Raw genomic sequence first — 14,267 nt, 5'->3', positions numbered from 1 at the left:
TAAGGCACAGCAAGCAGACTCCTAGTCTTGCAGGCGGGGAAATGGCAGGTGCAACGTTGGAAGCGTGCATCATGACCGCATGGGGTGGGACGGACGGCTGCAGACCAGTCTGCCTAAAGCCATGGAAGCTGTCGATCACATCACAACAACACAACGTCCGGCGACTCGGATTGGCCCTCACCTCTTAGATAGGCAGGTGCTCTCAGGTGGTTTGTCGGGCGCGATCCTATAATCAACACTGCAAGAACTCGCAATGTTGCCTCAACATCATCACACATAGCATTCATCTACGGCTTTGGAGCACAAGGTTTCTACAGTAGAGTCTCTTCAAAATGGCACTCCTTCGTGGGGCATTCTGGGGTACCCCGCGTGCTATGATCGCCGGGCTCCTCCTGTCTCCACAGACCATTATCGTGTTGGCTTCATCGAGCACCGCATTCGACGTCTTAAACTACATCAACCCTTTGATTGGCAGCACGAATGGCGGCAATGTATTTGCCGGCTCAACACGGCCATATGCCCTTGCAAAACCCGTAGCCAATGTTGATGGGGCCAACACTGGTGGCTTTGCGACTGACGGGTCCAACATCACCGGCTTCAGTTCTGTGCACGACTCGGGCACAGGCGGCAACCCAAGTCTTGGAAACTTCCCCTTGTTTCCTCAACTTTGCCCTGGGGATGATGTCAACTCCTGCAGTTTCAGGATCGGGGACCGGGCTACTCCCTACGTAGCGGATGCAACCAACGCTAGGCCGGGCTACTTTGCGGTTGAGCTTGTCGATGGCATCAAGGCTGAGATGACATCAAGTGAACATGCTGCATTATATCGGTTTCAGTTCCCCTCAGGAAATGCCACACAGCACCCACTCGTTCTTCTCGATCTGACAGATCTTTGGCAGAGTCGTCAGAATGCATCCGTAAGCGTCGACCCCGGCACGGGGCAGTTGAAGGGCAATGGGACTTTCCTTCCGAGCTTCGGGGCTGGATCCTATGTTATGCATTTCTGTGTCGACTTTTTCGGCGGCAAGCCGGTCGAAAACGGTGTCTGGGTCAACAATCGCGCCGGGCCGGAGCCCAAGGATTTGTACGTAACTCGAGGCTTCAATCTTTTCTTCCTGGAAGCTGGGGGTTGGGCACGTTTCAGCGACCTTGTCGACAACACCCTCACAGCAAGAGTAGGTATCAGCTTCATCAGCTCGGATCAAGCCTGCACTCGGGCAGCCGAGGAAATCCCTGAGCCGGCCAGCGACTTTGATCGCTTGGTGACGCAGGTTGGAGAAGAATGGCGTGCAAAGCTCAGTCCGATCTCCATCAATCCTGGAGGAGCTAGCGACGATCTCCAGACCAGCTTCTGGAGCGGCATATACCGCTCAATGATCTCTCCGCAGAACTACACAGGCGAAAACCCCAAGTGGGACAGCGGCATTCCGTACTTCGACTCCTATTACTGCATCTGGGACGCCTTTCGGGTTCAACATCCTCTGCTCACTATTGTCGACCCCGTCGCCCAGGCCCAAATGGTCAACGGGCTGCTGGATATATATCAGCATGAAGGATGGCTGCCAGACTGCCATATGAGTTTATGCAATGGCTGGACGCAAGGCGGATCGAATGCGGACGTCGTGCTTGTCGATGCTTATGTGAAGAACCTCACGGGCATCGATTGGAATCTTGCCCTCGATGCAATTGTGCAAGACGCAGAGGTGGGACCACTAGAATGGTCTTATCATGGACGAGGCGGCCTGCAAAGCTGGAAAAGTTTGAATTACATTCCATATCTTGACTTTGACCCTATTGGCTTCGGTACTAACTCACGGAGTATCTCGCGTACACTTGAGTACTCGTATAACGACTATTGCCTTGCGACGCTTGCCGAAGGCTTAGGGAAGACGGAAATTTACAACAAGTATGTTCAGCGGAGCACAAACTGGCAGAATCTCTGGAGGGATGACCAGAAATCTATGATCAGAGGAAATGACTCGGGCTTCACCGGGTTCTTTCAGCCAAAATATTTGAACGGTACCTGGGGTTATCAAGACACTATAGCTTGTTCGGCACTGGCTGACTTCTGCTCGCTTACAACCAACCCCTCAGAAACATTCGAGGCCAGTATATGGCAGTACCAATTGTGAGTCAATAAACCACAAGCCTGGGGAAGTGGAAGGCTGACCAGCACAGCATTGTACCTCATCAAACAACATCGCTTATCAACCTAATGGGTGGCGATGAAGCCTTTATCAGCCGCCTCGATTACTTCCATTCTTCTGGACTCGCTGACATATCCAATGAACCGGTATTCAGCACTGTATACCTCTATCACTACGCCGGCCGGCCAGCGCTCTCTACGAAACGCCTGCACACCTACATCCCAGCTTCCTTCAATAACTCAAATGGCGGACTTCCTGGAAACGACGATAGTGGATCGATGGGAGCATTTGTAGTGTTTGGCATGCTTGGGCTTTTCCCCATTGCTGGGCAGAATGTGTATCTCATCTCCGCTCCTTTTTTCGAGGAAATCAGCATTCGTAATGGTCTCACCGGGAATACCGCTATCATCAAGACGGTTGGATTCGATTCGGCGTACGAAAACGTCTATATTCAAAATGTCACAGTCAATGGAGCAACCTGGCCGAGAAACTGGATCGGTCATGAATTATTCACTGAAGGGTGGACAATGGAAATAACTCTAGGAAGTCAAGAGTCACTATGGGGGACAAGAACTGAGGATCGCCCACCAAGCTGGACCGAAACTACCACTTTCAGCTTCTAAGTTTGCTCAATGCTGCATGAATATTACTGGCATAACACATGATGAAAGAAGGTCAAGTAACAGTGGTGCAACAAACATGAATGCTGAAGCATATGGTAGTTGGCTTGAGAAAACTGCAGAGTTTCCTCCTGTCAACATGCACCAGGCACAATGCACTGCTATTTGAATTTCTTTTTGAGGGCAGTCAATTAACAAAGCCCTGAACGTTATCTGGCACTTGTTCTGGTCCCTAAGGCGATTATGCAGCATATCGCGTTTCTGGCTGCCTCAGACAGCTTTCCAGATATTCCATGGAGCACTGTTATCCTTTCTTGTAGCAAATATTTGATGTTTTATGCATGAAGCACCATGTTGAGGCCCAACACGAAGTTTCCAGTAAGTCATTTGCTAGGCCGTGAGAATGGAAACAAAGAGCGGGGAACCAGCCTGAGACTGTTGGTTGTTGTGCCTTAGGGACGCATAGACGTCGGCCATATTAATGAGCGAAAGCCATCCTACCAACCTGTTTCACAACTCTTATAATTCCCTTCCAACCTCCTACAACTACTCCATTTCCACATTATGGATAGGATATCAGGATTATGCTTCTTAGACCCGTCCTCACGACGGGTCAAGTACCTCCCACAGGTGCAGCTCGATGCTCACACTTCCATCATCTCCTCCATCTCGAGAACCACACTGACGCAGACGTTTGCCAACTTCGCAGAACATATACCCGAGATCAGATACTCCTTCCCACTATTTGATGGTGTCACGGTGGTCGAGTTCATCTGCACTATTGGCGAGCGTGTTATTCGAGGTGTTGTGAAGGAGAAACAACAAGCTCGTGAAGAGTACCGCGAAACTATTGGACGACGCGAGACTGCAGGTCTCCTGGAACAGTTACCCACTTCAGCAGATGTGTTCACAACCATCATCGGCAACATCCCCGCTGGAGACAAGGTTGTGGTGCAGATCACCTACTTGGGCGAGCTTAAGCATGATGCGCAGGTGGACGGCGTTCGCTTGGTTATCCCTACAGCCATTGCACCGCGATATGGTTCATACCCCGGTGACTTGGTAACGTCGCACCTGCAAATAGACGGCGGTATTCGGATTACAGTAGATGCTGAAGCGTCGACTGGTTCTAGCATCACATCCATCCAGTCTCCCTCTCACTCATTGGCCGTCACTTTGGGCAGGACGTCTACTGAACCTGACGCCACGCCTTCGCTACAGAAGGCCTCAGCGACTCTGGCACTTGGAACAGCAGAGCTATACAAAGACTTCATTCTGCAGCTCAAGATCACCGACGCGGGCAACCCGGTAGCTATACTTGAAGAGCATCCGTCAATCCCCAACCAGCGAGCCATTATGGTCACCCTGGTGCCGAAGTTTCAGTTGCCTGCCGCAAAACCTGAAATCGTCTTTGTGTGTGACCGAAGTGGAAGCATGGCCGACAAAATCCGCGACTTGAAGTTCGCACTCCAGTTGTTTATCAAATCTCTGGACGTGGGAGTAAAGTTCAACATTTGCAGCTTTGGTTCGAAGTATAGCTTCTTGTGGCAGCAGTCACGGACTTACGATAAAGCAAGTATGGATGAGGCGATGAACCATATCGAGACGTTTGCAGCAGACTTCGGGGGAACGGAAATGTATGCGCCATTGGAGGAGGCATTTACCCGCAGGTACAAGGATATGAACGTCGAGGTCTTCTTGCTTACAGACGGTGAGATTTGGGGTCATCATCAATTATTCGACCTCATCAACAAGAAGGTGGCAGCGAGCAACGGTGCCATTAGAGTTTTCAGTCTCGGTATCGGCAGTAACGTCAGTCACGCTTTGATCGAGGGAGTCGCGCGTGCCGGCAATGGTTTCTCGCAGTCCGTTGCCGACAACGAGGAGATGGGCAGCAAGGTCATACGCATGCTCAAGGGGGCACTTTACCCGCACGTGAAGGACTATTCACTGGAAATGGAATATGAAAGTGCTCTGGAGTCTGTTGATGACGACTTTGAGGTCGTCGACCGGGTTGTAGATGAGCCAGTGCTCCCGTCGCTCACATCAACAGAACCATCTGTTGACTCAACAACAAAACCAACGATCTCTTTATTCGACCACTCCATTGACCTGGACCATGACTCAACTGGTGGGGACAAGAGAGGCCGGTACTCTCATCTGCCTCACATAGAGACCCCCAAGCAGCTCCAAGCTCCCTTTACCATTCCGCCTCTCTTTCCCTTCAATCGTACCACAGTCTACCTTCTTATGTCGGAAGAATCAGCTCAGAGAAAGCCCAAGTCGGTTATCCTTCGCGGTACTTCTGATCATGGCCCCCTGGAACTACAGATTGCTGTGAACGTCCTTGCCACCAAGGGGGAGACTATTCATCAGCTTGCAGCTAAGAAGGTGGTTACGGAACTGGAGCAAGGTAGAGGCTGGATCTATCATGCTAGGGAAAGCGGCGAGCAGAGCGGTCTCATTGAGGCTACCTACCCGGGACTCTTTCCGGACATGGCTGAACGCGAGGCGGTGCGTCTGGGAGTTCAGTACCAAGTCGGCGGGATGTGGTGCTCTTTCGTTGCTACGGGGTCAGATTATGTCCCAAAAAAGCCCAGACCTACAGAAGCCAAGGTACGAAGGACAAGGCGTGCTGCAGGCATGTATAAAGGTATTTCTTACTACGACTTGGCAGAAACAATGATGTGCGACCTTGGAAATGTCCAACCTGAATCTCTAGCTTTGATGAGCTCCAAATATGAGCCGCGAAGGGTACAGCCAGATTTCAGCGAGACTGAGCCTGCAGGCGATTTACAAGAGGAAGACCAGCTTTCGGAGACTAAATATCAAGCCCTCGTGAATATGCAGAATTTCGAGGGCTACTGGGAGTGGAACCACGGTTTGGTGAGCAACATGGGTTGGAAGGCTGACAAGATTCAACCTGTGGCAATGCAGAAACTTTCTGATGATGCAAAGGATGAGAAAATTGTGGCGACAGCTTGTGCTATTGCATGGCTTCGTAAAGACATGGCAGCCAAGGAAGACAGCTGGGAGCTGCTTGTTAAGAAGGCTGTCGCTTGGATGGAGGCCAGGCTTGGTCAGTGGTTGGCTGCAGAGGTGATCTGTATTGTGGGTGATTTGATTTAGATGTGCTCGTGGCAACATGGTCCATGGCAAACGTGGATGATGTGTTATGTATTATTGGACTCATTATTCTTCACATGCGACGTAAGTATCTACTTATGTGTAGAAAAACGTTATGAATGCCACTACTTGATGCTTAACAAACGTACCTTACACCGAGGTGACCCGTGCTAAGTCTATGCAAGGCATGTAATCCCACATGATGAAACCGGGGGCACCCAATGAAGTGTTGCCAGGTGCGTACGTTGCGAATCCATCCCATTGCAGACTGGGCTAAATCAAATAGTCTTAGGGCTTTCTTGTCTTGCAGTCCAGTTATGCTGAAGCATACGCTGTACCGAAAGGCTCTAGCTTTGTACCTTCTATGTCAACATAGCCGTACTTGGAGCCGTCCTCATTGTCTGCCATTTGCTTGCTCCATTGTTCTACCGACTTCTTGAAAATCTCGACATACTTATCCTGAGTGAGATCAAGCGGCTCCTTATCCTGACCAACAAGTCGAATCCTAACTAGTGTCAGCGTCGTGAATCAAGTCGTTGAACATAGACGGATACATACTGAGTACCAGCCGCAACGTTGGTGGTGCCAAAGTCCTGCTCATCTAGTTTGTAGTCAACGGCTCCACTTGCTTTCCCAGCCAGAATCTTGTTGGGAAGATCGAACTCGTGGGTGATTGGCCTGGCCAGGCCTACGCCGTGCACGCTATCTAGTGCCTTGACCATGGCGCTCACGCTTCTCAAACCACCAGTAACGTAGGCTTTTGTCTTTTTCAACTGAGGCACAATAGCATCCGCAAAATCCAGGAAGAAAGCCTCTCTCTTCTTTGTACTGTCGCGCTTGTGGCCAAATGCTAACGATTGGTAGGTGCCGCCCGAAAGTTCGACGAAGTCGAAACCATGCTTCTCTAGCTCCACGCAGAGGTCCTTGCAATCGTCTGTCGAGAAGCCACCGTCCTGGAACTCAATACTGTTGAGCTTGATGCTGATACTGAATGACTTATCAGAGACACGAGCCCGGATCGCATCACTGATCTCAAAGATGATGCGAGCACGGTTCAGCAGCGACCCGCCGTACTGATCTGTCCGCTTGTTGGTTGTAGGGGATAGGAACTGGGCAAGCAGGTAACCGCTGAAAAGACTATCAATACGTGCGTCTGGTCGTTCGAAGATGGGAAGGCTTACTGTGCACCGTGTAATTCTACACCGTCATACCCAGCCTTGTACAGGAATTCTGCAGCATGCGCAAAGCCGCCAATGACCTCGTCGAAGTCCCTCTTCTCCATGGCGCGAGGCTTGGCGAAAGTCATGCCCATCACGTTTCCTTCCAACTGGACATCGCTGGCGCTGATGGGATTGGTGTTGATATTCTCGGCGACTTGCCGACCGGGGTGTGAGACCTGCGCGATGACGAGACTGCCGTGCTTTTTGCCTTGCGTGGCGAGCTCCTTGAACGCCTCAAAACGCTCGCCGGAAAAGGCAGCATCGCGAGGGACGATAGGATTGCCTGCGGCTTCCAACTGATTGTAGTCAACCATCACGTTACCCGTAAGGATGACGCCAAATCCTCCCTCTCCCCATCGGCGGTACACATTGACAAGTTCCTTCGTGGGAATGCCACGCTTCGGCAGGTCCTTCGGATCCCATGTCGACAATCTCTCTGTCATAGCCGCCTTGAGAAAACGGTTGTGCGCGCTCTTCCCACTGAATTCGAATTTAAGCGGCTCGCCAAGGCGACTCGCGTCGGCTGGCTCTCCTTCATGTCTTCTCGGTGCCATTGCGAATATTTGAAGAATAGGTATGTCTAGTATAAGTCTGGTAGTGTATAGGGGGTATCCTGCTTGATGAGAAATGCTAGCAAAACCTTGTGGGGGAAACAGACTAGATATATAAATCGCACGCACGTCATTTATGGCTGTGGGTTACTAGCTTTGTAATGTACTCATGTTGTTGTGTCTTTTGTGGATCACGGAACTTCTATGACGTCTTGGAGGCGGACGGTGCGGGAGTCCTGCCTACTATTGCCCTCGTTGCAATCAAGCTTGATCATCGCGACGCTAGATCGGAGCGGCAATTACATGATATACTTAAATACGGTGAATGGCCCTTACAATTTGAACATATCCCCGTTTGATTGCTTGTTGTATGAAGACTTCTACCGTTTCCTGAAGTCTCCCATGCGGTAAATTTATAGTTGAATCCGTTCTGAAGACAGCTGACTGTGCGGTGTGCGGTTGTCCCTATGCCCCGGGACGCCGTCAGGCCCCACTGTGTTGAGCTCATCTTATGTTACGACTATGGCCAAGCTAGTATTTCCCTCAGCTCGTTCCGAAGGTCGGCAACTGGAAAAGAACCATGGTAGGATTACGGAAGAAAAACGATGTAAATCCAGCAGGTGATGTGTACTACATATGTATATGTTGACTAGATTTCACATGCGTGTCGTTGCTCACTTCAGAATGAAAGGAATTTCACAGTGGCTCAAGGTATAATAGCACTGCGAGACCCTTACTTTCTTTCAATAGCCAGTCATACCTGGTTCTATTTCGCTCCACAACTTGACCTACTTCAAAACCAAAAAGACCTCTCGCAAAGTTCAGGGCAATGTGGCGTGGTTAGTAGCGAAAGCGACTACCCAGCGCCGTGGCGTGCTCTCAACGATGCTATACTCGATTGCAGCCCCGGGTCGGAATTGTGGAGTCTGGCTTATAGCACATGTGCGGTCTCCATGCAAACTGAGACATGCAGACCACGTGTTAGCGTGTTAGTGAGGTTAGATCTGTAACTTTGAAACCTTCTACGCTTATTTGACTCCCATCGCACTGGATATCCCGGTCGCCATCGAAGACCCGTCAAATGAGACAGGAAGGGTGCTAAGCCTATCTTTGCTAATGATCGCAGAGCAAACGCTCCAAATACTCTTCGGGCAGTCGCAGGTGTCTAAGATCTAAGATCCAGGTGCGTCTTTCCATAGGTCCGCCGCTGCCAGGCTTTTTCTTTGCTGCTCATGGCTGAGTTTGTCTGATTGCGTGTGTGCGACGAGGAGGTCGGAATTCCCCACTTTAAACCGGCAACTGCCAGGGTCCGGCCTTGAAGAAAATGGTCGTATCTGCAGCTCGACGCAGATTATGTAGTTTTAGTTGGACTGCAGATGCGAATCTTTAGATGAGGGAAGCTAGCGCTGGGGGGAGGCAACGAATTCCGTTGTCGTACGGGTGGCTGCGTCGGGCGGCCACCCCTGGCCCACCCGCGAAAATGGGGGCTGGGGATGGCAAGGCGGGCCTGCGCAAACCAACCTCCTGGGATTTCAAGGTCTTAGACAAAAGGCCCCAAGCCCAATTGGCGAAGACCGAGGACGAGTTTTCCCAATCCGTACTTCTTATCCCGCATCTTATTATCGAATTTTGAGTGTGTCGTGCATATATCTTGTTTGTCGCAGTTGTGAAGGGTTAGGCAACTGTAGAAGATAGAAGAGAGAGAGAGCATCATGAACGTCACGGCCCAATACCCGTCGGCGGCGCTGAACTCGCCCAGGGCCCGCCCGCACCAGGCGCCCCGCGATTTTGACGACGCGCTGCTGTCAGGCAAACCGCACTCGGCCCGTTTTGACAGCCACGATGACTTCTATGCTTTCCTGGACAGCAACAGGATCCCCGGCAACAATGCCAATGGCAACGACAATGCCAATGGCAACGCCAATGCCGGCGCGGCCATGCGCGTGCCAGTCCCTTCACATGGACAACAGCAGCAGCAGCAGCAGCGCCGCGGTGCGGTCGGGCAGCACAGTCCGACAACAGACCAGAGCCGGCCTCCCGTGACCAACACGTTCCCTGCACAGAGATCCAGCAGTGGCAGGTCGAGGCCTCCGTCTTACTCGGGCAGCAAGTCTGAGGAGTTGCTCGTGGGCAAGGGAGGCGACAATTACCACAAGGTCCAGCGCCAGAACGGCCGGCGCAGCGGCGCCCCCTCGGGCGCCAGACCGCCCACGTCAGGGGGCCCGGCGGACAACTCGCCGCCGCGGACGTCAGCAGGCGGGTCGCCGGGGCGGCACCACGACAACTCGGGGCGGCCCACGTCGTCGGACTCGCAGTCGACGACGGCGGCGGTGGGGATCCAGCGGCTGAAGAGCCCCAGCATCATGACCAGCGTGCTGAAGCCGCTGGACCAGAAGGTGCACGAGTACGACGGCATGATGGCCCAGGAGCAGGACGAGATGGCGCGGCTGGACGCCGAGATCCGCTCGCTGCAGGACCGCCGCGCCCAGGCCGAGACCCGCTTCCTCGAGGCGAAGGCCAAGCACGACGACTACGAGCGCCAGTACCAGGACGTGGAGCGCGCGATGCGCGGCGAGCTGCCGATCCCGCGCGAGCCCCAGAGACTCAACGGCGGGCCGCCGCAGCACCAGCACCAGCAGCAACACCAGCACCAGCAGCGCGCCATGAGCATGCGGGACGACGAGGATGACTACGAAGATGACGAGGATGAGTTCCGGCCTCCGGCCCACCGGCGTGTGCAGTCGCAGCAGTCGTTCGGCAGGTCGTCGCAGCAGAAGATGGGGATCAAGGACCGCTTCCGAAACAGCTTCTTTGGGGGTCGTTGAGCGAAGTCTGGCCTTGTTACTTTGTGGGATATGAGACGTTTTGAATGTTGCCTTGTAATTATTTTTGACGACCTAATGCACAGAAATCATAGAGCCAACTGCATGGATGGGGAATTTGGTAATGTCGAAGCACGCATGCATTATTGCGAAGCGGGGGAGATTGGGTTTGATAGTTCTTCACGGACATAATTTCTTCGTTGGAATGTATTAGGGACTGCACACATGGGTACATTGCGGTTGTTATTTGGACTAAAGCTACCTAAAGATTGCACGCTTCAAGCCTGGAGACGGCAGTAGCAGACAGACAGAAAGATCCTCTGGTTGAATAGAGACTGTTCTTGAGTAGTTTTGGGAGATCTTCTGATACTTTCGTAGTCCATTGCCGTCCCCCAACACTAGTATCTGTCATTTATCGTGAATTTGAAAAGAGCACGTGCGGCCTGTCGTCTACCTCAGGCTCACCTCGTTTAGGGACACTCCCACATGCCCCTGGTAGTTGGGGATGATCCTAGCCACGGTCCTGATTAGTACATAGATATAGCATCGAATTCAGAAGTAGCCGATCAAACGATTGGCTGACATCCATTCAGCTGGCTGGCGTCTCATAAGGGGCGACAGCACTCCGCATCGCTAGCAGACTGGTTATTGTTGGCCCTAATACTTATTGGCGCGCAATTTCTCAACAATGAGGCCACCCTGGTTGTATCTTATACTTGTTATAACGGTCTTGGTATAGGCAGTGAAGTCTAGTTTCGGGTTTTTCTATTCATCTAGCTGTGGAAGGGACTTTTCTCTACCTTGTGCCTGTATTGAGAAGCTCCCCTGAAACCCCAATGCCGTGTCGAGTAAAGCAGTAGTTTAGCGAAAACTAACGCGATGTGTTCCCATCAGTCCGTCCACCATTGTCATATATAGATTCGCGAAGCAAGCAGAAAATAATCCCTATTCCGATCTCAAATCGAATCCACTCTCATCTGTCAATGTGATGCTGCAAACCTGGACCATGGATCTTGGTACTAGTAACTGCAAGCCGAGGTTCGTTACTCTGGAGAGTCCAAGCCGTGATGCTGCTCCTGGCCACCACTGACACGAGTAGCGCCGGCAGCATCCTGGACATCGTCCACGGCGTCATCATTGTTACCATTCTTATCAACGCCGTACCCGTTGATACCTTGGGCATCGCCGTCCTTGGTGTACTCGACAACACCATGGTCAACACTGACCCTTCCACTCGGAACGCTACCGTCGGCGAGGTCTGCGTAGATCTTGGCAGCTACTTGGGCTAGGGTCTGAACTCCGTTGACGACATTGCGCAGCTTGCCAGCCTGTTTGGCGAACTCGGCCTCGGCGTTGCTCATGCCAGAGGCAGTGCCGTCAAAGAGGAGCATTCGCTCATGAAGGTCAGCCATGCGCTTCTCCTGAGAAGATATGGTGCTCTTCGCAAGGACTAGGTCATCGGTGAGGCCCTTGACCGTCTTCTCGAGCTCCTTGACCTTGGTCATCAGATGGGCGCGGCTCATGGCGTCTGATGCCGCCTCCATCTGGTAGCGGGCGGAAGCCTCGGCACCGTCATGACCGGCGCCGTACATGTACTGGCCCTGATGGTACGGGGGAGGACCGCGGGGTGTGCCAGCTCTGGAGCTCTCAGCACTGGACATGACATGCGGAAAGAAAGAACCCGGGGTGGCGAAGCGGCTGCCAGCCTGGCTGGCCAGCGGAACACCCTGCATGGGGGCCATTGGGGCCATGGGCTGCATCGGATAACCCTGAGAAGCAGGCGTTCCCATATTGATGCGTTGGTCAAAGTGACTGTCCATGGTGGGCGTAGAAGGGGCTGCAGAAGAATCAATGTCGCTGCCGTGCTGCTGGAGAAACCGGTTGATCTTTGTTTCGGCGTCGTAACCCTTCTCTCGACTAGGACGAGGCGGAAAATTAGTATAAAAGTTATCTTCTAGAGCATTGGGGCAGTATCAAGATAGGGTGGGACGAAATGTCGAACGAAAGGCAAACACCGGATGAGACTTCTCAACGGCAGTGAGTGAGTGCGGTGATGGATCCCATAAAGTCAATGAAGACGAACCGACGCTGCATAACATCATGCTCGACTTTCTCGAGGATGGCCTTCCGGTCGCCCGCACTGGCCATCTTGTAGGCTTCAGTCTCGGTGCGGATCTTCCAGGCGCGGGTAATGGCCTTGGAGTCAGAGGCCTTCGCCTGCTCGATCTCTCGACGGAATGGGGTGAGGCGAGCCTTTCGAGCGCGGGCACGGATGGTATTGGGGTTTTTGGAGTACTCTCCGGGCTTCTTCATGACCTTACCGCACTGGTCCGACCACGGCATCTCGAAGCAGGGGACTCCAGATGACTCGAAAGGGGGCAAAAGATCAGACGAAATTGATGGGTTCGGCTTGTGGGGCTGGTCATTCGGGTGATATAACCGAATGGCTTGAAAGGCAGGTGAGACAACGAGAGGGGCGCGAGGAGGAATAGAGTCATGGGCTGGGAGTGGGAAGTAGATGGTACCGTTCAGTGGGAAATCCGAGTAAAATCGGATAGGAAGGCGCGTCTGAGATCCTGATCCTGTGACCGGATTGACACTGGAAAGTGGCACGAATAATTCTGGAAGGTACAACGAGGCCATGACCAGCCCACTGGAAACCCATCGCAAGAAAGCGTCGACACCAACTGAACCATCGGCGTGAATAACAGGTGAATATGAATACGAGACGGTAAGTAGACTCACCTTTGTTATTATGAGGCGAACAAATCGTGAAGCGACTTTGATCAACACCGCACTTGGGTCCTGGGGCCGATTGTGAATGTTAGGTCGACAGGATGCCTAAAGAGCGCTACAGGGGAGGTGAGTGTTGCTCAATTTACGTTTCAGGTCTTAGCCTTAGCTACGCATCTGCCGGGACAAGTCGAGGAACGGAAGCCTTTGATTGTTCGAGGGAATCGCCGTTTATTATTGCTCAGACGAGCGTCAATAGCGGCCTGACAGCTTTGGGTTGTGGAAGCACCTACGCAGGTGTTTGGTTGAACAAAAATAAACGAGATATTTGTAAGAGAGTCAAAATGGCAAGAATGAACCACAAGCACCTTCGAGGCTGTGCCTTTCGATTTTTAATAAAGCCTGACTGCTCTTGTTATTAACACTGAAAACACTACAACAATCAAGTATTGTTAACACCAATCAATGCCATGGGAACTTACTCAAAATCGGTGAAGAAAAAATAATATACATCATCGATGCGGGGGAACTGATAGCCCTGCCACAATCGTGAATCAAGATACAGAGCACCGTCCCCCTTCCCATATGTGCTCCTTCTGGAGAGCATAGAAGCAAGCTGGGAGAACCCCTAGTGGTCATGAGTCCAGCTCCCATGTCAAGTGAGGCCATAGCCGTAGGAATAAACCTCGCTCTTTGAGCATACCCATGTACAGTTTCCAATACCGTCACTCGATTATGGAGCTACGGGCAAAGACTGGTATGACGCTTCCTGGGCCGTATCCTATCAATGACCGAATTCTTGCCACCTAGGTACTTCGATGCTCCCAAAATATGCGGATGCCGTAGTGGATACCAGAAGTTAAGTACTGCTGTCAACACGTGTGCGCGATGCAGTCGTATCGTACATTAAGATCATATACGCTCGCTCCCCTACACTTGAGACCAGAGGAGCATGCAAGGGACAAATATGAAGAACGAGCAGCGTGTCTGGCTCGCAAGGCGTAGAAGGGGAACGAATGGTGACTTGGACTCTCGCACTCAATCAGAT

General features: G+C 52.1%; 5 protein-coding genes across 5 annotated transcripts; 3 read left to right on the top strand and 2 right to left on the bottom strand.

Moving 5' to 3' along the window:
• Positions 1 to 332: 332 nt before the first annotated feature.
• On the top strand, positions 333 to 2,770 carry JN550_003890 (uncharacterized protein; the record flags this gene model as incomplete). Its single annotated transcript, XM_049315344.1, has 2 exons — positions 333 to 2,128; positions 2,179 to 2,770. The coding sequence occupies 2 exons, from the start codon at positions 333 to 335 to the stop codon at positions 2,768 to 2,770; spliced, it is 2,388 nt and encodes a 795-aa protein (XP_049173912.1).
• A 561-nt stretch (positions 2,771 to 3,331) lies between these two features.
• JN550_003889 (uncharacterized protein) lies at positions 3,332 to 5,896 on the top strand (the record flags this gene model as incomplete). The annotated part of the gene is made up of 1 exon (XM_049315343.1): positions 3,332 to 5,896. The coding sequence occupies one exon, from the start codon at positions 3,332 to 3,334 to the stop codon at positions 5,894 to 5,896; it is 2,565 nt and encodes an 854-aa protein (XP_049173911.1).
• A 312-nt stretch (positions 5,897 to 6,208) lies between these two features.
• Positions 6,209 to 7,667, bottom strand: JN550_003888 (uncharacterized protein; the record flags this gene model as incomplete). Its single annotated transcript, XM_049315342.1, has 3 exons — positions 6,209 to 6,398; positions 6,452 to 7,021; positions 7,075 to 7,667. The coding sequence occupies 3 exons, from the start codon at positions 7,665 to 7,667 to the stop codon at positions 6,209 to 6,211; spliced, it is 1,353 nt and encodes a 450-aa protein (XP_049173910.1).
• A 1,709-nt stretch (positions 7,668 to 9,376) lies between these two features.
• On the top strand, positions 9,377 to 10,489 carry JN550_003887 (uncharacterized protein; the record flags this gene model as incomplete). The annotated part of the gene is made up of 1 exon (XM_049315341.1): positions 9,377 to 10,489. One exon carries the CDS (start codon positions 9,377 to 9,379, stop codon positions 10,487 to 10,489), a length of 1,113 nt encoding a protein of 370 aa, XP_049173909.1.
• Positions 10,490 to 11,529: 1,040 nt separating this feature from the next.
• JN550_003886 (uncharacterized protein) lies at positions 11,530 to 13,129 on the bottom strand (the record flags this gene model as incomplete). The annotated part of the gene is made up of 2 exons (XM_049315340.1): positions 11,530 to 12,403; positions 12,570 to 13,129. 2 exons carry the CDS (start codon positions 13,127 to 13,129, stop codon positions 11,530 to 11,532), a joined length of 1,434 nt encoding a protein of 477 aa, XP_049173908.1.
• Positions 13,130 to 14,267: the final 1,138 nt, after the last annotated feature.

This window comes from Neoarthrinium moseri (genome assembly GCF_022829205.1).
Source record: "Neoarthrinium moseri strain CBS 164.80 chromosome Unknown scaffold10_Wmoseri_CBS_16480, whole genome shotgun sequence".
NCBI lineage: Eukaryota > Fungi > Ascomycota > Sordariomycetes > Amphisphaeriales > Apiosporaceae > Neoarthrinium > Neoarthrinium moseri.
This window is presented reverse-complemented; position numbering and strand designations above follow the sequence as displayed.